General features: G+C 38.6%; 2 protein-coding genes and 1 pseudogene across 4 annotated transcripts; all 3 read left to right on the top strand.

The window, feature by feature from the left end:
• Positions 1–3,809: 3,809 nt before the first annotated feature.
• On the top strand, positions 3,810–10,428 carry LOC122653602 (protein STICHEL-like 2). 3 transcript variants are annotated; one of them, XM_043847497.1, is made up of 7 exons: positions 3,810–4,100; positions 4,131–5,535; positions 5,634–5,853; positions 8,208–8,387; positions 8,477–8,695; positions 9,342–10,074; positions 10,286–10,428. In XM_043847497.1, the coding sequence occupies exons 1-7, from the start codon at positions 3,907–3,909 to the stop codon at positions 10,392–10,394; spliced, it is 3,060 nt and encodes a 1,019-aa protein (XP_043703432.1). In that variant the 5' UTR covers positions 3,810–3,906; the 3' UTR covers positions 10,395–10,428. The 3 variants fall into 3 exon arrangements, with proteins under 3 accessions (XP_043703432.1, XP_043703431.1, XP_043703430.1); XM_043847496.1 differs by having other exon boundaries at positions 8,202–8,387; positions 10,286–10,419; XM_043847495.1 differs by having other exon boundaries at positions 3,810–5,535; positions 8,202–8,387; positions 10,286–10,420.
• Positions 10,429–11,480: 1,052 nt separating this feature from the next.
• LOC122654299 lies at positions 11,481–22,924 on the top strand (annotated as a pseudogene).
• A 1,514-nt stretch (positions 22,925–24,438) lies between these two features.
• Positions 24,439–27,119, top strand: LOC122654295 (pentatricopeptide repeat-containing protein At5g50280, chloroplastic). The gene is made up of 2 exons (XM_043848322.1): positions 24,439–25,301; positions 25,693–27,119. The coding sequence occupies exons 1-2, from the start codon at positions 24,454–24,456 to the stop codon at positions 27,005–27,007; spliced, it is 2,163 nt and encodes a 720-aa protein (XP_043704257.1). The 5' UTR covers positions 24,439–24,453; the 3' UTR covers positions 27,008–27,119.
• The last annotated feature ends 369 nt before the right edge of the window (positions 27,120–27,488 follow it).

Here is a 27,488-nt window from a genome sequence, read left to right as displayed (position 1 = left end):
AGTTCTTTTATTTTGATTGAATTGGATAGTTTTTGACAGACAATTTCATGGAAGCCAAAGCTTGTGGTTTTCTCAAAGTTTTAAAAGCTATTAATAGTTGAATGTGCCTTAGGAATTGCAACACACGATCAAGAAACCTCTCGGATCAGTAAATATAGACCAAGTGTAAAGAAGGGATAGAAATTTCTCCTATGATCGCTCCCTGACATAAACTTCGGCAACTGAATACTCCGGCAGCCCCTCCTCGTACGAATTTAAAATCAAACAAATAGTGATTTCTCTCCGATGGTGATTTCCCCCCCCCCCTCTTTGTTCGATGTAAAACTCCTTCTACTTTTGGTAATGTTTGCCATTTCCCACTTTGGGGTGCTGTATCCATATCGATTAATGGCCATTGAGTTTTGTCGAAGTAAGTGGTCACGTGAAATTAGCGCAGGAACCCAAGAACGGTTTCTTGATTCCTGTTTCATCGCTCCTCTTCGTGAATTGTGAGGCTCGTCTTCGTGACTCGTGAGAGAAGAAAAACTGCATCATAAGTCACACTAGAAACAGTGCTGTATTATTTTTTAGGTATTGATCAATGTATATTGAGTTAGAAAAGAAAAGCCAATGGGAAAATATTGGATATTTTACTCAATATTGGATTTTTCTAACATTGCATATCTTTGTTTGTAGAAAAATATTAGATAGGCTAGCAATTGAGTCCCAATATAAAACTAAATATGCTTTACCTATGTGAGCTATTAAATTAGGATTGTGTGAGGAACAATTCATATTTAGTTATGAGATTGCAAAATCACACACAAAGAATGCACAAGGCACCCAAATCGTGGAGCTCTCCCTCTCCCTCTTAAACAGTTTTCTCCTTCCCCTCTCTTAGTGTTTGATTTTAGAGATAGTCCAAGCTTTTGTGCTCTTGAAAGTGTGGAGGAGATAGCTTGACCGTGGGAACGCAAAGCTTGCGTGGTACGTGGAACGATCGAGAAAGGGCTATCATCGATTGGAGGTCTTGCACTTGTGAGGCTAAGGTAATAATCGATCCTTGCTTCGTTCTATTATTGAATAACTTCTTCCATCGATATTGTGATATTGTTTACGGTTCTGCATTGATCGCACTTGCGATGCTAACACATTGATCACATCTACGGCGTATAAGATTGTTTGGCTAATTTCTACTCCGTGGCTGATGGATCTTTGTGTATCATCACGAGATATTCAAATAGTGCTGCATTGACTTGTGATTTCACCATCGTTGTTCGGGGAAGTGGAATCGACGATTGATTAGCCATCATCGATATAGGTCTAGATTTTATAGAATTATCTTGAACCTTAAAAATCAATTCGTTCATTAAGTTACATTCTTTATGTAAATTGATAATTCGATCATTGAATAGATTCTTGATGAATCATCAAATGCATCTTTAAGATGCATTCTTTACGCATAAGAATCCAAACCATTGATTAAATGGGATATGTAATAGATTTAGTACTTGCACAGAATTATATCTCATAGATTTTGAGTTTGATGTCACATGAGTAGGGATGCTCCTACTATCTCAGCAAATTCTACAAGATTGGTCAATTTTTTTCTTTTGTTATAGATTAGTCAAATTTGATGGCATATGTCAATGGCACTATGATATGGTACACTACATTTACATGTTTTCCCTTGGTTTGCAAGGTTTTGTGTTGAGTTCACATAAAGTTCAATTTGCAAGATTTTTCATACGTTATTTTAATTATTTTGTAAGATGGTTTTCTAAAACGGATTATAATTTGTTGAACCGCTATTCTACTAAGAATTGACTGATGTTGATATCAATTTGCCTTGATTCTTAACGCACCAAATTGTTTTTCCTTACCCCAAAAAGTAATAATAATAATAACAAAATGAAGATTTTACTTTGTAACAATACAAGGGGATATATTTCAACCAAAAAAAATAAAATACAAGGGGATATATGGGTTGATTTGAATTTTCAAATTTAGATATATGATAAAAGTATATTTACCATTAGATGCTCGGATGGTATTGGTATCGCTAGCCAATCTTGATACTTGTCTGTCCCAGTGGAACGGTATACGTTAAGGATAAAATTGCTAAAAAATTTGATTTTTTTTTTAAACAATGAAAGCAAGGTGCAAATTATTTGATCTGAGCTGATCCAATCCGTACCAATATATAGCCAATTTGATATTATGCACTAAAAGTATGATTATATCAATCGATCGTATAAGCATTAGTCTCAACTGATACTATGACAATGTTCCAAGTGGATTTCACATTCTAAGACGATAAACATAGCAATTTTTAAACATAGCAATTTTTATCACCTTAGAAGAACGCATAAACATAGACTACATTCCAAGAACGCATACAAACATAGATATATATAGCAACCTAACAATTTATATGAAGGATAAAATCGTACATAAATAAAAAACTGTATCAATATACCGATATTTAAAACCATGCTGAAGGAGGAAGCTAACACAAGAAGACAACCTAGGTCGGTGGAATTAGGGTTAGCTTTACATGGTCTCTAGACTTTAGGCTACCTTTTTTGTGGGAGGGCTACAACTAAAAGAGAGTGGTCCCCAGTACCCCTAACTCGTTGAGTGTAGGACTATTGTCCCATTTACCCAAAAAGAAAAAGAAAAGAAAAAGAAAAGAGGTCTTATGATCCCTATGTTAAAGTATGGATGATCAATGGGGGGCGACGGGGACTTGTGGCGTAGCGTAATGCTTCCGTTAGCTGACCGTTACGTTATTAACTGTCAAAGTGTCAACAACCGAAATTCCAAAATGGACGGGCCCCACCCTCGAGTTTAAAAGACAGGTAGCGTTCTTCTTCAACTACTCTACCCGCCAAAAACACAGCTTTTTCGCCAGATAACAAAACTAGAGAACTCAAACTGTCTATCACCAAATTACAAATATACCCTTTTGGGCAATTCCCGAGGATTATTAACCTACCTGCAACCTCTACAATGTCTGCAAGGGAACAATTTTTTTCTGAAATCTCTGACTGCAAACAGATCAGAGTAATGGTAATATTTACACCCTCAGTCAAAAGTCGTATTTACTATTCTGCCACTTTCTTCATCCCTCTAGTCTCCGTATTAACCACTCTACACTCTACACTCTACACTGTGCTCGAATCTCGATAGCTCGAGCACCAAGATGGCAAGATTGGTGCTCTAGGGTTCGGGTTATTTCCAATTTTCTTTGTCTTCTCGTTCTTGGAATGTCGAAGATCTCAAAGTTTCTTCATGAACTGCTAACAGGTTTGTTTTTCTCAACTTGGCCGTTCATATTGTTTCTTTTGTCTTGTTATTTATGTTAATTCAGACTGAAGATTCGAGGTTTTATTTATATATGTATATAAAAAGCCTCTGGATTTGTGATTTGTTTTTGTTTAAGATTCGATTATTCTGCACCTTGCTATGACAAATTTAGGTAGTTGTCACAGATTTTGGGTTTGAATTTCTGCTTTGCTTTTAGCAGGAATAAAATGGGTTGCTTCTTTTCTTGCTTAGGTTGATGATTGCTGTGATCAGAAACTGGTTAAGCTCTGCTCCTGCTCCCCTCTTTGGGTTATCTTTGTTTGCATTTTCAATAAATGTAGTTTCTTTTCTTCCTTTTTCTTTGTGGGATTTTATCCTTATTATAGTTTGGGACTTTTGAAGCCACTGATTTTGACGTTTTGATTTCCTATTTTGCGGTGATGGATTTTGGTGGAAACTGAAGATTTGTAATGCTGACTCTGTTTTTTTAACTTCTTTTTGATAGTGGACTTGGGATGAGGATCTTTAATGCAGACTCTGCTTTTGGTTTGTAATGGAAGTCGTTTCATCAGTCGATTTGTAATTAGGATTTCTGGGTACAGAAACGAATTCTGAAAGATGTCTGATGGACGGCGTCATTCTGTTGATATCCCTCTCTCTAAAACTCTTGTAGCACTAAGAAGAGTTCGATCACTAAGAGATCCATCAACAAACTGTACCAGCAAATTCTCTGCTTTTGTCGACAATGTGGGCTGGGAAACCAATTCTTGCCGTGGTCTGGTGAACGATTGCCATGTAGGTGACCTAAAGAATCACAATTTTCATGAGTCCCGAAACTTCGGTTTAGATAGAAGGAAAGTGGAGTTTGATAGTGATCCTGAATTGAGTTTTAGTTCGAGAATATCTGGTTGCAAGTCAGTTTCATCAAAGAAATCACCTCACTTGGGAAATAGAAGCTCGGATTTGGCAATGCCTAGAAAGTTTGATGAGAGGGGACATTCTAAATCAAATTGTGATGGGATCCACCGGAACAAATCATTTAGTGAAAGACATGTCAGTAATCATGGGGACAAAATATTAGATTTGACATGTGTCCCAACTTCCAGCAATCATATGGAGCATGTAGATTCATATAACAAACCGACTTTAGGATCAGCACTGTCAGAAAGAATTGATCCTTCTGTAAAAAGGAAACCTGGATGTGTTTCAAGAACAGAATCATCTCTAGCAGAAGCAGATGTGGTGGGGAGTTGTGCAAGTAGTCCAAATCCAACTGTAAGCGATGCCCGGATGGAAGGTTCAAGCTGTAGCACATCACTTTTTGGAAATGAAGAGGCGGATCTTGTGGATCGCTATCACCGTGGATGTGGGATTAGTTGTTGCTGGTCAAGAACCCCAAGGTTGAGGGAATTAAGTCTTGCTTCTGAGTTTGAAGATCATCCCTTGTTATTGAGGGAAGGTGGGGAGATGAATCCATCTGGACAAGAACAGTGCTACTCATATCTTAAGAGAGAAATTGCTCCTCATTCTGACAGTCCAAGTAACTTCTGTCAGAAATTCAGGCCAAGGTCTTTCAATGATTTGGTAGGACAGCATGTAGTAGCACAGTCTCTCCTGAATGCTATTTTGAAAGGAAGAATCACCCCCTTTTATCTCTTCCATGGACCCCATGGTACCGGTAAGACTTCGACCTCTAGGATCTTTGCAGCAGCACTGAATTGCCTTTCCCTGGAAGAGAATAGGCCATGCGGATCATGTCGAGAATGTTTGTTCTTTTTCTCTGGAAGGAGCAGAGATGTGAAGGAAGTGGATCCCATTAGAACCAATCGGAGGGATAGGGTTAGGTCCCTCCTTAAGAGTGCAGTACTTCCACCAGTTTCGTCACGGTTTAAGGTCTTCATCATTGATGAGTGCCAGTTGCTCAGAGGGGAAATATGGGCAACCATTTTGAATAGCCTGGAGGATCTTCCCCGGCATGTTGTCTTTATAATGATCACTGCTGACCTGGATAAGTTACCACGTTCTGTTGTATCTCATTCCCAAAGATATCACTTTCCAAAGATAAAGGATGCTGATATTGCAAATATGTTGACAAAAATATGTGTTGAAGAAGATTTGGATTTTGACAAGGTTGTGTTGGAGTTCATTGCCACCAAAGCTAATGGTTCTCTTCGAGATGCAGAGATGATGCTTGATCAGCTGAGTTTACTTGGGAAAAGAATCACAATATCACTGGCCTATGAACTTGTAAGTGGTGGATATAACATGATTTACTTGGCATCCAGCCACTGAGGATGCTTGTTTGGAATTTTTCTGACTTATCCTTCTCTTACTGCCCTTGTCAGATTGGAATTGTTTCTGATGATGAACTGCTTGATTTGCTCGATTTGGCTTTGTCCTCTGACACTTCAAATACAGTTAGAAGGGCTAGGGAGCTTATGAAGTCGAGGGTTGATCCTATGCAGTTGATTTCTCAGCTTGCAAATCTCATCATGGACATTCTTGCTGGAAGAGGCCAGGCTGGAAGTTCCGAGAATAGAAGAAACTTTTTTGGAAGGGATACTTGTAAGCTCACTGGTTCCTTATTTATTTATTCTCCCTTCTTTTCTTTTTCTTTCTTTTTTTTTTGTCTGTTGTTGGCCGGTGAGGCCGTGGGGGAGGCTCTTGGTTGTCAATGTATCCTCCAAATTGATATTACTATAAACTCCTGTTTGTTAGCCCAATATATGGCAGACTTGGTTTGCCCAAAGATTGTGGTGATATCACAGAGTTCAAATGAGATCAGAAGAATACCCATGCACAGGCCAAGGTGTGTGGTGCAAACTAATTTTGAGATTTGAAGTCAAACAAGAAAGTTGGATTTCATTTCTTTATGAAATTAGGATATTAACAGTTGAATATGAACTGATAATTTAGTTTTTTTTTTAAGATTTGAATCTATGATTGTAATATGTACAGGATATTGAGGTGAATTAGTGGCAAGGCTAGAAAGATGGAATTAGGAACTTTAAGGAAGCCCCAATAGGGACATGTTAGGGAAACCAGATGGTGTATCTATTTGAGAAGATGGTTGGGGTATGCATGATGTAGAACTGTGATGACACTAATGAGTAGTGATATTTACAAGCTCTAAAATGACTGGCTGAAGGCCAAAAAGGACATGGCAGTTTATGCTTGAATGGAAGCAATGAGTGCCTATATATAGTGGAATGGTAGGAAAAGGTTCATGTACCTGACTGATTGAAATGAGGCACAGTTGACTTGAGGTCTTAAGTCAAGGAATTTTAAAGCGAATAGATGCTTTGGGTTTTCATGAGAGGAAAACAGAGTTTTATTAAATGGAGATATCTTCACAAACAAGGAAAAATCAGGGGATTTAGGAAATTGATAGAATGACCATAAAAAATGGCTGTTTCGTTTTATTTAGGGAGGAAATAGAATAGTTGATTGGAATTAATTGAACTAGAAGATTGGCTGGAAGATCAGGGTAGATTTTGGAATTCAAGCAAGAAACTATTGGTGGAATGATAACAACATCGATGAACAAAGGATCAATCTTAGAGGATTCACACTTCTGATCTTTTTTAAAGGTTGATGGATTTGTATTATTAAATTTCAAATATATGGAGTCAAACTTTACAAAAAGGCAATGGCAAAGCTTATTTATCCAAAATTTGAGTTTGCATTGTTAAATGCCCTTGGACATGTTTATGTACAAGGAAAGAATTGTGTAGATGTTTATGCACAAACAGTATATGGCTTACATAGCATAATTTCCTTAACTTATCCCACCCCACCCCACCCCACCCCCACCCCCACCCCCCCCCCCCCCCCCCCCCCCAAAAAAAAAAAAAAAAGTAAAACAAAAAAGAAAGGATATGGGTGGGAGCTCCATTTGTGTTCTTCTACTCAAAAAAAGAAACAGATTTCAAGTCTAAGTCAACTTGCTATTCGAAATTTTTTTTCAACATCCTAAGCTTGCTTCTAATTTTCAAGGAAGCAGTGTTTTATGGTGGGATACCTTTAATGGCTGGTGGGATTCCAGTTGATGCTAGGTGGGATGCTTTGTCATATATTCTTCTTCTCCATCAATATTCAAGCAAGTACTCCATTACTTTCTGCAAGTCCACATTCTGTCCAACAATTTCAATAACAGTGTTTTTTTGAGTTTATTCGATTCTGCTACAATCTCATCCTTGTTGCTAATATCTGACTGCCATTCATATACACATTGATGACCCCATTAAAATCCTGCAAACTAGGGATTGAAGCTTGCTATTTTCAAGTATGATTTGAGGTGTTTTAATTGAACAAGGAATTTGTCCAATCTCAGCATCCAACTGATGGATTAATCTGAGATTAAACTATGTTATTCTGCTCTGTTGGATCTACCTACGACCTGGATTTTATCCCAATCAGACCAGCTGATTTACTGCTAGAAATCTCTCAAATTTGGATTACGGGTTTCAGATTTTTACTGTTTTGATTATTGTTTCAAATCTTAACATTGAAATGTTGCTGTATTTTGGTATTCACTTATTCTAACACTTTATGACCCTTTGGTCAAAATCTGACCTTCATCAGAGAAGGTTGACTTTGACCCTACTTTTGACCTAAATTCTGTTTTGGGGTTTACTTGTGATCTTGTTACAGGAATGTGTAATTCTGAACCCAGGGTTCTTCCTACCTATCCCCCATCACCTTCACCGTAGGACGTAAACTGGGTGTCATAATATATATCTACAGCAATGACTCAGTTTATTTCTTTGGATTTCTGGCATAATGTATCCAATGACTGTTCGCTTAACATGAATTTATATGCAATAAGCTTGTTATCAAAGTTTGCTCTTGTTTTTCACTGCTTGCACTTTGGTATGTCTTTTCTTACTAATGGGTACTATGCTTTGTCATAGCGGAAGCAAACTTACAAAAGTTGAGGCATGCCTTAAAAATACTTTCTGAAACTGAGAAACAGTTGAGGTCATCAAAGAATCAAACAACTTGGCTAACAGTTGCACTTCTTCAATTAAGTTCTGTAGAATCGTCATCATTGGATGTAAATGATTCAAGAGTGTACCTGAGAACAGCAAGTGAGAGAGGTGCAAATAACCAGATTTCTTTGTTTTCAATGTACAAATGCTTGTGAGTTACGCTTCTTTAACACTCAAATGCTTTTTTCCGTGTCTAGATGATGGCTTTGGCAGCAAATCTTCCACTAGAGAGATTTTGAAACATCCTGTCTCTTGTTTGTGCAATGAAGATAAGTCCCATAATTCAGTGACGCATGGAGATTTTAAAGAGAAGCTAGATACCATTTGGAGGAGAGTCATAGAAAACTGCCACCCAAATACACTGAAGAGCTTTTTACAGAAAAAAGGGAGGTTGGCTTCTGTTTGTATCAACCAAGGTACATACTGGTAAAAAATTGGCTTCTCTCTAATACATGCTCTAGGTCACATTTGTGTTGGTATGAATCATAAAAGAAGTAAGGAAATTTGGATGCAAAGGATGGGTATCATGTTCCAGGATTGTCACCGATAGATCTTATTAATTCAGTCTATAAAAGTATCCATGTTAAGAGAAATGACAAAGTGAACAAATTGAAGGCTCCAAAATTTTTTAAACAACTGCTCCCATTTTATTAAGCAGGGTAACCCTCACAACATGCATTACCTTATTTTGATTTACTTCTTGTAGGACCCAATATATGTAGTGTTTAATTGCATAACCAAAAGCTAGTGTATCTTTCTGATTTGGATGACTGGCTGCCAAATTAATATGAAGTTGTATGTCTAGGCTGAGATTCTTACATATGCAACTCTTGTCCTTGTTGGCTGCAAAATTGATGCCCCTGCCAACTGGCACCCTTTTCGATCACTTCTGGATGCCAATCAGCTATTGTCCACATATGCTGAGACATTGAAACATCTGCATGTGATAGAATTGGATGGATTGAGATGATTGATCTTTGTTATTTTGCAGTTATGCATATTTGAGGTGGTATTGTTCCTGATGTCCACAAGATCATGATTGCGTACTTGTCCAAACTTCAGGTCTGGCAATAGCTGAAGTGGAATTCTATCATCCTGATCAGGTGTCCAGGGCAGAAAAATCATGTAAACTGATTGCTAGTTCACTTCAACATGTACTGGGGTGTAATGTAGAGATTAGATTCAATCTTGTTCCTTGTACTGCAACAAATACTGCTAAAATGAAAAAGCAGTCTTTGTGTTTGTTGTATTGCTTCCGTGGGATGCAAGACAAATCACGTTCAAGCTCGGAAGATCTGAATGACCGATTAGATGATTCTGATTTCACTCCTGGAAGAGTTAGAAGAGAGGAAAAGTCAATTGACACTTGCTCTGATTCTCAGTCCCAGTACTCAATTATCTGCCCTCATAGCAACAAAGCAGCCAGTGCCTCTAGAAATAGTGAATTAACTTCCCAGGGCACTGGGATTTTCTCACTGCACAGATCGGTGCAACATGATACACAAAAGGTGTCTCATTTAAGAGTTGGCTTGTCTGAGGAAGAGGGAAGCAACCAAGAGTGTCAGGTTTTTGCTATTGAAGAACCTGGGAATCAGCTGAGCTGCTTCTCAAAGACTCTGAGGCTTCATCAAAGGTTACGTTCATCTAGTTCTTTGCAGACTATTTGTTTGGAGATCCCACCAGACAACAAACTTGAATTGTCTATACCTCAGAAGACAAATTTTTGTGCAAGTGATCCTTGTACTCTCCGCTCCGGTTCCAGCACCTACAATTACAGCTCCGGGGATGTGCATAGGTAAGTATGTTTTATGGGGTTTGATTTCTCTGTTGAGCACTTACGTTAAACTTTAAATCTTATTGCTCATGTACAGTGATTTAGAAGTAAATAGGGTACTCATAATGTTGACCTGTAACATTTTCGTGGATTGCTGCTGAGCTCTGGTCAGTAGGGCAATTAAATGCAGAAGATGATCAGTAGTACAATTTTCCTTAAATTGTTTTTGCAGCCGGAGGGAGGAATCAAGGGTGAGCTCGAAGATACATTGCTGGGGAGCTCCCAAGTTTCCCTTTAGAAAGGTAATGCTATGCACCTCCATTGTGAAACTATATATCTAGTTGGAAGAGCAGTTCTTACCTAGATGTCATTCTGTTGAACATATGCTGTTGCAGGCTTGGCAGGAGAATGAAAGTTCTCGGATCATGGGTTGCGTTCTACCATGTGCGAGTGGTTGCTAGTCTTCCGACATGAATGTTGGAGTATCGGTTGTTGGTTGTGAAAGGTTCAGCATTTCCGTCCAAATGTTATGTGATTTCTTCCTCCTAGACATTGAAGTCAAGTTGGAGTGGTTATTGTATATTGAGCTTGAATCAACAAAGAGAAGAATGGTATGTTTTACTCGAGATATCAAAATCTAACAATGGTCTGCTTTGACTATTTCTATCCAACGGTCTGAGTGAGGCGGCTGGTTGTGCAATTCAAGCATATGGTACTTCTTCCTGAAGGCCAGGGGAAGGATTCATTGTTTGATTGACAGTTGAATGTCTGAAAATGGGCTAGATTTGTACAGAGAACAGTATTACTGCTTTATTATTAGTATTTTAAGATATGGGGAGTTGCTTTGATTTTGAATGGCGATCTGAGAAAGGTGTCACTTTGAATGAGGACTCATTTACTAATAGGTTATAACATTTGGGAGGGGGATGGTAAAGCAACTGTAGTAGGGTGTTCGATTAACTCCACATGAGATAATTGTATGAATTTCCAAGGTGAAAGAGCCCCTGACCAATTCTATTGCTCCCTTTTAGAATATGAACAAAGAAATAAGGGTTGAATTTTAGATCGCTCACAGTAGTTTAAACTATAACTTGAACATGGATAAATTGAAGTAATGTAATATTGGAAAAATTTACAACCAGGGTTCATCGCCCGATCTGGCACATCCATTCCGATATGATTCAGATGAGATTCGTGAGGACCGATCCCGAAAGGTGGCCTGCTCACTTTCTAGTTTCAGGCTCCGGAAAATTCAGGACTACTGCTTGGCCCATTCGCTTGCAGACGTATTCGTATTTCGTAGGATTTACGTTTTCCAATATTCATCTCATAAGCAGGCTAGACCGAAATCTTTTACGATATCGGAATAGCGCCGCCGAAACGTTTCCCTAGAAAGAAATTTATACAGTTTTACTTACACCAGCTCTGGAGGATCGGCGGTATTAGGGCCTATTTGGGTCGCTGCTCTGTTTATATCTTCGCTGGGATCGATCATGGATAACGGACTCTGGGAGCTAAGCGTTAGAGTTTTGTGCCGTAATCTCATCATCGCCAGCAAGGAAAGAGGCCTTCAGTGGCTAGTCGGGTCACCATTTTTCGAGTTACTCACCGTTATCTCCACCATCAAATGTCTCCACACTCAACCAGGGGATGCCTTCTCCCCGGACTACACTAAAGAATCAGGCAATTTTAATCTCGTATCTCTTTTTTCCCCCCAGTAAATCGCTCTTCCCCTTGCTGAATTTTGGAATTGTATCGTTAATGGAACAGATGATCTTAGAATATTATTGCCGAGAGGATTCGATGTGATCGGAGCTTTACTGCCTGGAGATAGTGATTGGGAAGAAAATGCTGGTAAGGCAGCTGATGCTGCTCGTAGAATGAGAAAGTTCCTCTCAGGGGACGATCGGGGTATCCGTGATACGATAGGAGCAGTTGCACATCCGATAATCAGCGACATTCACTTTTTCGTCTCTAAACCCGAAAAATCTCCGAACCTAGAAGCCGTTACTACCGTTATTTACGAAGAGCACCCCGACAAGTATATGTGGGAAAGAGGTTGCCTCCTCCGGTGCGAGTTGGCTTTGAATTTGCCTATCTATGTTCCTACAAACAGAGCGTCTGGTGAGTTTTAACACTCAGGTTCAGTAACTGCCGAGGAGGTCTTGTCTTCAGTAACTTAAGCTGTTATGGCTAAGCTCAGAGATCCCGGGATTGTATTTATATTGGAAGGGGTAAATAAAAGCTCTAGGGGACTGTCTCAGCCTCTCATGCTTCGTGGCATGGAATTAGATTATCAGACACAGCTTTCAGATGTCATTTCGAAGAGCATTGCAAAAGAATCCGATGACAAAACTATATATTGTTCATACTTTTGTTCAGACGGTAAACCGGCTTGGTCGTTTACTTCTGGAGAGGTTAGTAGAATTTACCTGTGCTTCGTATTCAACTAAACTCACTAAGCTTTATCTGCTGAACTATTTGAATTCAGCTACACAAATCATGCTTCTGTTCCTCTCAATTTAATGCTCTGTTTATAAGTACCTATATCTTTGTTTGCCACTTTAACCTAGTTCATCTTTGGATTCCACCTCCTTTTACCACCCTTGATTGTACTCACTTGTCACCGGTGTTGTTGAACATGTCCAAACCATCTCAAGCAACTTTCTCGTTTTCTGTCTTTGAGTCTTGGTTCAGTTCGTTCCTCTCTCGACTGTAGGAGTTGATCCTATATTCTGTGTAGCAGTCAATGTCTGGGGACATAGAAAACCTTAACAGGGATTCGATAAACGTCTCCCCCCCCCCCCTCAGCCCCCCCTCCCCAAAAAAAAAAAAGAAAAAAAATTCATCTTGTCATTTATTGGTATGACTGCTAATTTTCCTTGAATGTGTACATTTGATTCTATCCTCGTAGTATTGTCATTCATCCATATCAGCATCCTCGTTTCAACTATCTTCATCATGTTTATGTTGTTTTCTTTTTTAAAGAAAAGAGCATCCCAGTGCACGGGGTTCCTGCTACTGCAGGGTCTGGGAGGGGCAAATGTATGCAGCCTTACCCTCGCTTTGCTGAGTGGCTGTTTCTATGTTTCAAACCCGTAACCTGATTCTATCCTCGTAGTGTTGCCATTCATCCATATCAGCATCCTCATCTTATTGCCCTATATTTGTTGCCATTTTATAAATTTGCCCTTTACTTTTAGGTGTATACATCAATCACAATATCCCAGAAGGTTCTTTGTATTTCGTCCAACTCTCACTGATTTCATGTGCAATATCCTCTTCAACTTGGCCCTTCTTATTTATGACAAGTAGTAGACTCTTCTACTGTATAATTAACTTTTGTAAACTAGCACCTATCTGATTCATTTTTAGTAAAAGCTTCTTTTGATAGAGTGCAGGTACAATCCAAGTGAGTATCCTGCTGAATAAATCAGAAAGTTGTACAAAAGCTGTGGCACCTCTTGCAGAATATTTTACTGGTATTGATTTTTTGGTGATCAAACTGGTATCTTTTATCTTGAATAATGCTGGGTGAATTTATCAACGTTTTCCAGTCATATATACTGCAATTGTTGATGTTGCAAATCATTCTTATCAGGGATGAACAGTTGTCTTTTCAGCTTTAGAGCCTGCGAGGCTTTTGGTTGTCAGCTTTAAGCTAGATATTCTTTGCTATGCTGCTAAAGATCTTCCTGCAGCACATGCTGTGTCAAAGCTGATTGTGCCAGGATTAGATGATCAGTTTACTACGATGAAGAAGACTCTTTATTCTAATCTCTTTACACAACATCCTCAGGTAAACTCAACATGGAATGCTTTTAACCCATCCTTTTGGGTTCTTATGTTAGGCTCTTATCTTCATGAAAAATATTGAATAATGGTTGGAAACAGTGTTGTTTCTATTCATTAGGTTAATCATTCTTTTCTGCTGAAGTTTATTGAAATGAGAAAAGGAAAATAGAGAAAAACAAAACAAAATGGTTACAGGGGTTGAAGTTACCCCTAAACCACAATGAAACATCAAATACCACTGGAAGAACAATATTCCAGTCTCAGAACAAAGGTACTGTCCCAATACTGCCTGAGCCCAATTGCATCTAAAATCACTTTAAACGCCCTATCAAACTCAATAAATAGAGAAGAGATTAAGCAGAAGAATGGAAAATTTTGGGGACAACCTTATCCTTTGGTGGACAAACATCCTAGAGGTGTTAATGACTTCCACAATTTCTAACATGTCATGACTGAAAGCATACTCCAATTGTATTCCCATGAGGTCTAACGAACAATATATTCCATTTGAATGAGCCAATGAAGCTAATCAACTTTCATGATGAGACGTAAGAAACACCAACTCAACTCAAATTCACAAAAAATAGAAAGAAGGGGAAAAAATGACTTCTCGAATCAACTGACTCAGACTTAATGATGCAAGCAAACAGCTTAAATTGGGGGTCCAAAGGCCTCAAGAATTGTATTTTCCTCCATATAGAAGGCCTGGGTTTAAGGGTTCTTTGTTTAGGCCTCAATCTAAGAAGATTTTAGTCCTGTCCAAAATTTTATTTGGGCCTTAGATAGATGTTATAGGTGTGGGGCTATTTGTTTTTGGGATTTTTATTGTACTTGGCCAGTTCTATAAGCCCATGTTCTAGGGTGGTTGATTCTGTACGAGATATTTTTATTTTAGGAGTGGAAATAGTTTTGAAGTAGGATGGTAGTTCTAGTCTATAAATAATGGGATTCAGTGACAATGTAATAGAGAAGAGTTTGAACTTTTTTATGTGAATGAAGAATCAGTGATTGCTCCATTGTTACCAAGAATCAATGGTTGCAGGATAGCAACTCAAGAGTGTATGTGTGTTTTAACCCAGGGTCATTGCTTGGTAGACTGACGCCTTGTTTGCTGGTATTTAACGCCTATGTAGTTGTTCTTCTGCTGGTCCCCATTACTGTTCTGATAGGTCAGGTTCCTTCTTTCTTAATTTTCTGCTGCAACCGTTTTTATTAAACAAAGAATTCATCCCCTATTTTGATGGTAAACAGTACTGAGGGAAAAAGAGTTGAATATCCACCGTCCCTGGACTTGTCCTGAGATTTTGTGAGGTCTCACAAACTGAGGGGCGATATCTACTGTAGAGTTTGGGGCCTGTACATATCTACCGTGAGAAAAAACGGGTCTGCAACCAGTGCTGAGTCCTTTTGTCTCTGGGTTCTGTTTACAGAAATTTGTTAATTTTTGTGATTGCTGGTTTGGTGTTTGTTGGTTGGGATTCAGAGGACAGCGAGTTATCATCTTTATTCTGACATCTTGGGGGAGTTCTGTCGTGGCTGCAGTGTAGAGGTATAAGAAGAATGACTGAGGGAAAAGGAGTTGAATCTCCTCTGTCCCTGGACCTTTTGTCCTGAGATTTTGTGGGGTTTCACAAACTAAGGGGCAATTTCAACTGTAGAGTTTGGGGCCCGAACATAGCTACTGTGACCATGAGAAGAAACAGGTCCGCAACCAGTGCTGAGTCCTGAGTTGTTGCCAGGGTAGAACCAAAGTCCAGAATGCCACCCTATTTAAAACCATATCAGCTTTTAACTCATCATCTCTTTTCCACAACATTTCAACCCCGACTGATTTCAGTGTGCTACTGACCTTCAATTTTCACCTTAATGTTTCTTCTTACTGGTGCATCCATTGATTTTCCTTGCAATTTGGATCTTGCTTAACCATCCCGATTGAACTCCCTTCATCTTGTTACCTTTTTGTGATGCTTAGGTTCCCTCAAATGCATTCATTTTTTCTATTCTGTGCTACTTGGTGTTGCCATATCCATCTCATCATTCTATCTGAGTTCATTTCACTTAAATTTGAAATATCTAAAATCTTCAAAAAAAAAAAAAAAAAAAAAATTTATATAGCCCTCCTACCCAAACAGGCTTGAATTGACCATTGGACCTCTAGGAAAGTGATAGAAATAAGGTCAAGATCTTGGTCTTCTTGTGTAAGTAACTCAATAAGCTATCAAACAGCACCAAAATCATGCTAAAGATGAGTTTTGACCTTCCTAAAATAGACCCAGAGGAAAGTGATGGGAATAATCTAATTTTCTATGATACAGTGCTCCCAAACTTCAATCTTAATCTAACAGTCCATAATGAACAACTGAGCCACACAAATTCTTCTCGGGGATCTCTCCTGCATCAGTAGTACTTTGGCATCCATACAAGGATTCCTTGTATTTAACAAATATTGATGAATGGCAGTATGACAAAAATCATGTGGTGCATACTGGCCATGGACTGCCTTACAAGAGGACAGTTAGAGTTTCTATCATCCTGACAAAACCAATCCCTTCGTAGGAAATGTAGGCACTAACAGTGCAGAATCCCTCAGAGCATAATACTCCCCCTCCCCCCTAAAAAGATGGAGCTACTTAAATTCTTTTTTCTAATGAAGAAATTTTAATTAAGCTCCCAAATTTGTGATTTAGCTTTGTTTCTAGAGATTTGATGATTCATTTATGCTCGTATCGCAATTTATTTGAACTCTTTGCCAAGGATTGGATGATTTATTTCACACTCCTATCTTAGTAAATTCATGCTTCTAAGATGCCGATAGATTTCTACAGATTAAGGTCTGAAACGCAAGTTGTCTGTTGTTAGTGACATCTGCGTGCATTAACCGATATCTGGTTCTCCAAAATAAATCCTTACTCTTGGAACCATACTAAGGGATTTTTGAGAAGTTTCATTATTCATCTTTGCTCAGTTTGTCCAAAAATTACAGATTTTATATCACATGTATATTCAGTCAGCAACAAGTTTTCTTACACTTATTCCATCAGACTAGTTTCATAGAAAGGGAATTATTTCCCAATTAAGGTGTAAGCATGATCTTGCTGTGAATTCTCATATCATTATCATTTTTAGTGATGGACTTCACTTTTGCCTAGAAATCGATGCACTTAATGTTGGAAGTTTCCTATTTCTTTTGTCTCTTTTATTTTGAAAGATTTACTGTTTTTATCATGTCTATCAAGGGAGACCGTTCATATTCGAGTAGACACTATATTTCATGATCTATGGCTTTGCTTCTTGCCTTCCCCTATTAATATTTTCTTCTTCATCTTGCGTTAGAGGAAAAGAAAAAGGGCATTTTAGTGTTTGCTGTTCTACTAAGCAGTTGATTGTGCTTGCAGCTACAACCATATCACTTCTGTCCTCCTGGGTTTGTGCATCCAGTAACAATTATCTATGAACTCAGTTATGGGGAAACTGAGATGAAACAAGGTAAATACAACTGGAGGTCAAATGTGGTGCAAGTGATAGGATATTTTGGAACCTTTTTTTAGACATGGTTTAGGCCCTCAACCATGAAAAGTGTAAAGCTTGACGGTTCACATCTCTAGCGTAAGACGCATGATTTTTGCATTTGCTTGACAGCATGAGTGTTGGGGGACTTATGCTTCAATTGTCATGCAGTTCCTTCAAAAATAATTATCCTGAACTTTTTCATATAATCCTCTTACATGTTTGATTTTCTTTTTCCTTTTTTATGTGGATATCTTACGCATTTTCTTTATGTGTTCAATTATTGAAAGATCTTGTTGTATGGCTAATGTTCAATGCCTCGAGGCTTATGCCTTCTAGACTAGAATGCCTTGCATCATGCCTTCTCATTTAAAAGCATTGGCTGGGATAAATTTGAGGAAGTACATTAAGCCATGCACCAGTAACACTGGATCATCAGGATGTATTTTTACTGGTTAGTGCTATTCCAACTTCTTGTGATTGGCTATGCCTTTAAACTGTACCTAGGGAGTTGGGTGTCAGTATCAGCATTTAGTTAGTCGAAGTGCTTATATCTGAAGGCGCAACTCCTGGAGCCATGTTGGTGTTACAACGCTTAGCTTTGACAAAGAGATTGAAGGATACCCTAATTCTTCATCCATTAATTGAAGTTGTTTCGAGTCCAACTTTCATTAACCGAAACAGATTCTGCATCTGGCAATTTCGTAGAACTGGAAAGTATGTTCACTGCATTTTCTGTAATTGGTATTAGAAATCTAGGGCGGATTAGGTAGAAGTTACCAAGATGTTGGATTGCAGCTCCAAAGTTTTTTGTCTATGTGTGAGCAGACAGAAAATATCAGTATTCCACTGACGTGCCACATTATGTCCTCGGGGTACCAATTTTATTGTAGAATGCATGGTTATAGAGTTTCATAATATAAAACCATGTTGAGTTATTTGGTCATCATTAAAGTCATTTGTGCGCTTACTAAAGTTATAGTTTCTGAATCTTCTTACAATTTAATGGTGCTTGTTTCTGCAGTTGAAATTAGAAGATCCCGCCATTTAAGGTTGGGCCTGCCCTTGGATCGTCCTCTCCTCCTAATTGCTAATGCTATAAAATTTTCTGTTACGGAAGACAGTGCAGGCAGCATCCCAATAAGAAAGGGTACTTTCTAGCTTCCTGATGAACAACTGATTCTGTATGGATTCCATTCTAATACTTGTTAATTTGGTGGAGTTGTCTTAAAATTATAATTTCAGGTTCCGCTACGTTCAAGAACGTTCATTCTGGAATTCCTGGCAGCGGGGGTTAGTCTGTTTCACTAGTTTCCTATAAATACTTATATGTCATTGTTTAGTTATGGATATTTTTTTTTGGTTATAGCATTTTGTTAACTCTATGGAAGTTAAAAAATCTCAACTATCTGTATTTGGCATCTTTTTATCTTACCTTAGTATTTACTATCTAATACCTTTTTGCAGTTTCTGGAGGCAGTGTCTCTCTGGATCAGGGTTCTTATGAATACTATCACTATCTTCAAGATGGTTTTGATTACTCTGTAAGAAACTTTGACCATTTTTGTAGTCCCCCCCCCAAAAAAAAAATAAAATAATAAACTGGTCCATTTTGTGTCATGCTTTTATAAATTTGATTGGCAGATGTCTTTTGCAGGTTTGTAGCATAGTTCGAGAACTCGTGAGATCTCGGCGAGTTTCTCGGTTTTTTGAGAAACCGAGACGAGTTGGCATACGAGTTGCAAAAGTGCAGCAACTCGACCGACCGAGATCTCGCCGAGTTCTCGAGATCTCGACCCAAACTCCTTTATATGAGTGCCAGATCTCGAGATCTTGGTGGAAAATCTTGGTATACAGACACCTATCTATGCAAATTTTGGAATACAGACACTTATTTATGCCTAATATCATTTACTTAAGATATTATTCATAAATAAGCAAATACCCCCTTATTTGAATGCAATAAAAATAGTTAAAAAATAAAATTCCAAAAGGAAAAAAAGTCAACCCCCCAGTTCAAGAACAAAAATTGGATTTTCGGCGGTAGGTGCAATTTTCTACTTTCTAATGCTGGGGTTTTTCTCAAATCTAAAAATTCCATAAATCTTAATATGGTAAAACATTGCTAAAAACCAAAAGTGCAGTAAAATATTCATTTGTTTTGATGTCCAAGAAAATATTTTCATTCAGAGCGATTTTGACAGCATTCGTGCACTCCAAATTATGTTTGACCGGTACATAACTCCTATTTGGATTTTGTTTTTGCAAAATCTGATAGTGTCATTGTGTTTAAATGGCCTAAAATAGGCTGAATGCCAAGTTTTAGACCCAAACTAGGTCTACAACCCACCAAGTTGAGGCTTCGAGTTGAAAAAAAAAATGCATCAACTCGGCGAGATTTCGACTCGACTCGGTGTTTCAAGGGACCGAGTTTCGAGTTTTAGTACCTTGGTTTGTAGCCAGGCAATTTTTGTATAGTAGTTTGCTTGGCATATGCATGGCTATTCTTTTTTATTTCCTTCAACAGAGACAAAGATTGTATCACATGCATCCGATGCGTCTAAGATTGGAGCTGACATCAGATCGTTTTCTCCTAGCAGCTGATGCTGGTCGCTCCATTTCAAATGGTGGGCTAAAAGGATCTGGTACCTGGTCTAGTTTTAGAAACATTGCATGTATGTGGTGCTTTTCTTTGTTCTTTCTTTGATCAATAAATTTTAATTATTTACAATGAAAAGATAAATTATATATTTTTTTTCTGGAGATAATCAAGTTTGTTGTATACTTTTTTGATGATGTCAGCATGATGTCATGTGCATTTATTGCTCATAACTCCTATTTTCTCTCATTTCTAATTGCTCTATTGCAACATCTCTTTTCCGACAGCTTTTTTTCCTCGCCTAATATATTTATATTTTTGGCTTGTAGAAGAGTAAGTGTATGAATTTTTGTACTTTTGGGTGCACCATGTGAGCTCCAATCTGAGTTTGAGGTCCTTGTGGTGAGTGAATCCCCAAGAGACCCTGAGTTAAGTGGTCTTCTCTGACCCTTGAATTAAGTGGTCCTCCTTGACCCTTGTTACTTATTTTCTTTATTTTCTTGTTTATTTTGAATCCTTTTTCCTTTTTTTTAACCTACATTAACTTGGTATCAGAACAAGTTCCGATTCCTGTGGTGAGCAAGTTCTGAAATCGTTCCAACTTCCAAATTTCAAGAAGTGAACTTGACAATGGAAATGGTTGCCAAGAATTGTTTCTCCATTCTGATAGACAGGAGTAACCCTCTAGTGTTCGAGGAAATACAACAGAAGGATTACCTGCATCATTTGATGACTGTTTCAAACTCGAAGACGAGTTCTTTCAGGCAAGGGGAGAATGATGAACTTAGCATGATGTCATAATATTTTATTGCTCATGATCTACTTCTCTCTCTCTCTCCAACGACTCTTTTCCGATGGCTTTATTCTAACGGCTCTTTTCCAATTGCTCTATCTCAACAACTCTTTTCCCTCCCTCATATATTCATATTTTTGGCTTGTAGAAGAGTAAGTAAATGAGTATTTTTGTACTTTTGGGTATGCCATGTGAGCCTCAATGAGAATCTGAGGTTCTCTTGTGGTGAGTGAGTCTTCAAGAGACCCAAAGTTATGTGGTCCTCCCTGACCTTGTTATTCTGTACTTTTCTTTATTTCAAGTTTATTTTGAATCATCCTTTTTTCTGGAGTTGCATCACTTTTCTTTCCTATAATGTTATTCTCATACAGAATGGGAGGCATGACTTCATATCCTCTATGCATTTTAAAGTTGTTCTTTTCAGTATATTCCTTCTTTGGTCAATAGATTGTACTTAATATCACAATAACAATTGAACAAGAGCCACTGCAGGGGGTTTGAAGTATGTTTATCATATCCTATCTTATAAGCATGTTAAAGGTGCTGTTGTTTTGTTAGAATGCCAGAAGATTTTCTTTGTTTTCTGATCAAGTTGGCTTAATTTACCATTTAATTTCCGAACAGTGAATTAGTTTCTCATGCGATGTGAAAGAATTAATATAGATACTGTCAGGAGTTGAATGAGTTGACAGAACATGCTTATTCTACATGTATCCCTGCATTTGTGATCTAAACTGTCATGTTTGTTAACTTTATTTGCTTTCCAGGGATGGGATGTGCTTATCGCTCTCTACAGACCATTATTTCATGGTTTAGACTTCAGCACTACACATCCATTGAAGTTCCTTCTCACAGGTGCGAAAGATATTACCAATCAGAATGAGTGTGCATTTCCTCTCTTCTCTTCTCCTCTCCTAAATAGTTTACCATCCAGCTTAATGATTTTGCTTTGAATGGTTAGTGAATAACTAAACTATTTGTTATGTCCACTAATTCTGCACCTCTCCACCCCACCCCCCCTCAAAAAAAAAAAAAAAAAAAAAAAAAAAAAAACACCCTTTGACTATCACCTATACGAGGAATGCGTAAAATGTGTGTTATTATATAAATAAGACTAATTCCCAAGTCTAGTAGGTCAACTCCTAGTATTTTGTTCTATTAATGAACTTTGTTGTTCTCAGGGAAATACAGCAGGCATTTGTAGAGATAGGCGACAAGGAGCATTCTTTTGTTGGATCACGTGAATGGATAGGTGCCATTGAATTAAGCTTTGTTTTGGACAAACTTCTTGGTGTAAGTATGATATGGAGAGTTTAATTTGCATTGATTATCAATATCAGATTCTTCTGCATGCTTTGCTTAACTACAGTTATTTTTTCAAAGAATGAACTCGATAAAAATGATTCGCTATTTGAACAGGCTGATTTGCAAAGTTATGAATGTGAGATCAGGATCAGAGCTTCCGGACAAATGTCATGAACTGGCCATGCATTTTGAGACCCAAGGAACCCCGGTCATGATAGGTCAGTAAGAGCAAATGTACCTTTCCTTAGAGTCTTTCTGGGAGAAGCGATTCAGGAATCATTGAGAAAAATTGTGAAGAGCATCTAGAAATCATTGAGATAAATTGTGATGAGTGCAGTGAATAGTCAGGATATGAACACACCTGGAGTTTTCTGGTTTAATCAATCAGGTTTAAGAAAAAAAATAAAAATGATCCCCCTCCTGACTGCCATTGCCATGGGACAAACAGAAGGAAAATTAAATGCTTGAGATGTGCTGGTCATTCTATGCTATCAGCAGATCAGCAGACTATCTTTAGGAATACTGTGCAGTGGTGCTGTTTAAAGAAACACAGGAAAAGGAAGTGTCTATTCCATCTGAGCCTTTATAATTACTATGTAAATGTAGGTGGCGGTGTTCTTGCATACACCCTACTGGGAGTTCACTACAATGAGGCAAGTGGTGATTGTGCATTCCTGATACTGGATCCTCACTACACGGGTAATGAGGAGCTCAAAAAGATTGTGAATGGTGGGTGGTGTGGGTGGAAAAAGGCTGTTGATAGCAAGGGTAAGAGTTTCTTCTTGCAGGACAAGTTCTATAATCTTCTGCTTCCTCAAAGGCCCAACATGGTATGAATCAATGTGGGATGGGCTTCTGATAAAATATCCAGGGAAAGGATAGTCGTCGTCAAGCTCATTGTGAGCTGAAACTAATACATTTTACTGGTCAATAATAGGTATACTAGAGGTTTCTTTCCATAGAACCAAATGAGTTGAAGTAATGGGTTGAACATGATACAGATTTGACAAGAAATAACATTTTATTTTTTGGTTGAAGACAAGAAATAACACATGGTTAATGAACGGGTATTTTTTCCATGAAAGTTAATGAAGGGTGGGGGGATATTGTTAGGGTTGAGGGTGATTGACCTATTATAATACCTAAACACTGATACAAGTATATAGCTTGGTTTTCTAATTTATTTATTTCTATGCTCTAGGTTTGGAATTTAAGCCTTTCTTTGTATTTTGCAAGGAACTTTTACTTTTAATTTACCTAAAATAACTCGTGTCATGAATGTCATATAATCTAACAACACTTGTGATCTAAAACTAATATCACATAGACAGGTTACTAAACTTATTAACAAGTAGTGTTTAAGTTGGGTTACTTTCACACAATTAAGAAACTGGTCAAGTTAGGGTAGATGCAAAATGAACATGACTTGAAACTAATGACTCAAACGTGACCCAGTACTACCCATTGCCACCCCTAGTTAATAAGGAGTTTGGTTCTAGGCCAATCAATGGAAATAATCTTCATTAAAAAAAAAAAAAAAAAAAAAAAATTCAATGGAATTGACTTTTAGGTAGGGGTGAGCACCTTTCATGTTCGTTTTGTCAGGAGATGTTAAAAATTTCCATGTTAGGATCAGGGTTTTAGGAATCAGTATTGGATCGGGTGTATCACTATTAGCCATGCTCAATGCTGGTACATGACTGATACGTTATTTTGATTAATCAGACTGAACCCTAGATTTTTGGAGAAAAAAATGACTTTTTGATCCAGTATTGGACCGATACGGATCGGTTCGTGGTGACTGATACTGGTTGATACCGTGAACCACAGGCCTGTTTAGGTTTACATTATCAATCCATTAGAAGTACTTGACTACCTCCTTACAATCTAAGATTGGACCAATTATCTCATCACCCCCATTCTCTATTTTTATGGTGGTCGGATAAAGGGCAGAGGAGGATTTTGTACCAGTAGGGTGAGAGATCTACTGGCTAATTATTGCTTAATTCAGATTTGGCCTGGATTGGTCCAGGCCAGAATCAACCTGAAAAACCATAGAATCGGCTTGTAGATCCCAAACCCTACCGGTTCAATTGGAATCCATTCGATCCGTATCGGCCAAAATCGAGATCGGCCTCATCGATTCCGATCCCATCTGATTTTTAAATCCCTCATCCTGAGTTCCTGACTCGTGACAAATCTACCGGAGCCTGGGCTGATCCATTTTTAGTGGCGGGTCAGCTCGGCTCGTTAACAGCCACTTTCGCTATCCGAAAAGAAATCGTTTCGACAATGGAAGATATGGAAACACACTTACCGGTCAGTCGGTAGTCCACTACAAAGCACTCAACAGCAGCCAGCAGAGAATCGGTGACGGTGACGGAGACGGAGACGGAGGGAGATGGCTCTCAAAAACCTCTCCTACAACAATCCTTGCGCCTTCCCTTCCCTTTCATTATTCCCTTCAAACTCTAACCCTATTTCCTGCCATCTTGCGCTCTCTCATCCTCATAGTTGGACACGTTACTACCATTTCTTCCAATTTTCCAAAACCCTAAGAACTCTCTCTCCTCCTACAGCTCCTCGCTCCATTTCTTCTTCGTCTCCACACATCTTCCTCCCTCTTCTCCAGAAAGACGAAGAAGAACGTGCCGAAGAGCAAGGACAAGATGAAGTATTAGAGGACCCAATGCTCCGATTCTTCAAGTCCCGCTCTGCTACTCAAGACCCAGAACGTGAAGGCAGAATCCAATTTCAAAAGAATCGCCGCACTTCCTGGCATCTCGCTGATATCCAGTCTGTGGGAGGAACTGAAACTGACGTCGAAGATAAACATGGAGAAGAAGAAAATGAACAATTTGCTTCCGGGGTCTCAAGTTCTTGTCCTCCTGCAGAGGGCATTGTGGCAGAAATTCTGCAAATTGCGAGAAATACTCCAGAGAATTCGACGTTGGGGGAACTTTTGGGCCCTTACGTTGGGAGGGTCTCCGAGAGAGGCTGCGTGAAACTCCTGGAGTTGATGGGACAAGAGGGCTTGGTTATGGCATGTTTGTATTTTTTTGAATGGATGGGATTGCAGGAGCCATCACTTGTTACCCCAAGAGCCTTCTCTGTTATGTTTCCATTATTGGGTAGGGCATGTATGGGAGATAAATTGTTGGTCTTATTTCGAAATCTTCCGCCGGGAAAGCAATTTCAAGACGTCCATATATACAATGCCGCCATATCTGGCTTGACGAGCTGTGGCAGGTATGAGACTCTTCGAATCTTGGTCTCGATTTACTTACGTTTCTTTGGGATTTTTAGTATTAGTAATTTATGTTCAATTTCCAGCAGTTTAGAACTATGTATTTGGTAGTTGGTTTGTTAATCGGTATTGTGTTCTGCAAATTTATGAGCATATGTTGGTTTTTCTCTAGCCTACTAATTTCATTTAAATTCTTGACAAGTTGATTGATGATTTGCTTCTTTCCTTACTCAAACTAGAGTTTGTTCTAAACTATTAATTCATATTATGGTTAAACAATTTCTGAGGGTGGAAGTGTTGAACAATCTTGGATCTCTATCTTTGTGCTTCTAAATATGTCGGGTCAAATTGTCAGACTAGATTCCGGTACCAATGGGTGTGCTCTCATTTCAGATATGACGATGTTTGGAAAGTGTATCAGACAATGGAGACGAATAACATCCAGCCAGATCATGTCACATGTTGTATTGTGATTACAGCAATGAGAAAAGAAGGTCACAGTGCCAAAGATGCATGGCTGTTCTTTGAGAAAATGAACAGGAAGGGGGTTCCATGGAGTATGGAAGTCTTGGGTGCTCTTATCAAGTCCTTCTGTGATGAGGGGTTGAAAAATGAAGCTCTGATTATCCAATCAGAAATGGAGAAGAAAGGGATCTCATCAAATGCCGTCATATATAACAGTTTGATGGATGCTTGCGGTAAAGCCAACCAGGTTGAAGAAGCTGAAGGTCTCTTCACTGAGATGAGGGAAAAGGGGATCAAGCCTACCCCTGCCACTTATAACATCCTCATGGATTCATACAGCAAGAGGATGCAACCTGAAATCATTGAAGATCTGCTCCTTGAAATGCAGGATGTGGGTTTGGATCCAAATGTCAAATCATATACGTGCCTGGTAAGTGCATATGGCAGGCAGAAGAAAATGAGTGACAAGGCTGCAGATGCTTTCTTGAGGATGAAGAAAGCTGGGATAAATCCAACATCCCATTCATATACTGCTCTCATCCATGCATATTCGGTAGATAATTGGCATGAGAAAGCTTATACTGCATTTGAAAACATGAAAAGGGAAGGAATAAAACCCTCTGTAGAAACCTATACTGCTCTACTTGACGCATTTAGGCGGGCAGGTGACACCCAAAAGCTGATGGAAATTTGGAAACTAATGGTCAGTGATAAAATTGAAGGGACGCAGATAACATTCAACATTCTTCTTGATGGGTTTGCCAAACAAGGTTGCTACATTGAAGCTAGAGATGTGATATCTGAATTTGGAAGGATTGGCTTGCAGCCAACATTGTTAACATATAATATTCTGATGAATGCGTATGCAAGGGGAGGGCAACACTCTAAGTTGCCACAACTGTTGAAGGAGATGTCAGCTCTCAATCTGAAGCCCGATTCTATTACATACTCCACCATGATCTATGCCTACATCCGTGTTCGTGATTTCAAGAGGGCATTTTATTATCACAAGCAGATGGTGAAAAGTAGGCAAGTACCTGATGCGAAGTCATATCAGAAGCTGAGGGCAATTTTGGATGTGAAAGCTGCAACAAAGAACAGGAAGGACAAGAGTGCTATTTTAGGGATAATTAATAGCAGTATAGGATTATCTAAATCTAAAAGAGTAGGTAAAAAGGATGAGTTCTGGAAGAACAAGAAAAAACGATCAATGACAAGTGGCTTTGTCAATAATAGACACTGAAGATGCCACTCTATCCCACTGTTGTCATCAAAAGTTGAGGTGGATTTGTTTGATAAGATGGATTAAAATACATCAGCTTCAAAAGGGGTTGATTTGCCTCATCCTTCTTCTGTTGATCTGTATGTTTGTTTTATTCTTGCTTGTACTGATCAAGTCTTGTGCTTCCTGTGAGATCACTCGTGCATTTCAGGAGACGGACTGAACCAGAGCTTCCGAAGGGCTTATGCTGGCCTAGCCACAAGATTGGCTGAAAAGTTAAATGTATTCTAAGTCATACACTAACGTAACAGGTAATATTTGCATTATTTAAAATGTCATACGAGAAGAATTGCATGTTGTACGATGCTGTAGTATATAAATAAGATTTAATAGGAAAATTATCACCTCCAGTTTGCTGACCGGCCCAGTTCCCCAGTTTCTCTAATAGGGGGATGGTGGACCCCACCCGGGCAGGGTGTTTGGGCATGGGTAGAGAGGTCAT

The sequence above is a fragment of the Telopea speciosissima genome, chromosome 3, assembly GCF_018873765.1.
Source record: "Telopea speciosissima isolate NSW1024214 ecotype Mountain lineage chromosome 3, Tspe_v1, whole genome shotgun sequence".
Lineage (NCBI taxonomy): Eukaryota > Viridiplantae > Streptophyta > Magnoliopsida > Proteales > Proteaceae > Telopea > Telopea speciosissima.
This window is presented reverse-complemented; position numbering and strand designations above follow the sequence as displayed.

Coding starts and splice junctions, on each gene's coding strand:
- LOC122653602 (XM_043847495.1), top strand. CDS start 3,907: ATGTCTGATGGACGGCGTCATTCTGTTGATATCCCTCTCTCTAAAACT. Junction 5,854..8,201: donor CTTTTTTGGAAGGGATACTT/GTAAGCTCACTG, acceptor GCTTTGTCATAG/CGGAAGCAAACTTACAAAAG. Junction 8,696..9,341: donor TTCTGTTTGTATCAACCAAG/GTACATACTGGT, acceptor TCCAAACTTCAG/GTCTGGCAATAGCTGAAGTG.
- LOC122654295 (XM_043848322.1), top strand. CDS start 24,454: ATGGCTCTCAAAAACCTCTCCTACAACAATCCTTGCGCCTTCCCTTCC. Junction 25,302..25,692: donor GGCTTGACGAGCTGTGGCAG/GTATGAGACTCT, acceptor CTCTCATTTCAG/ATATGACGATGTTTGGAAAG.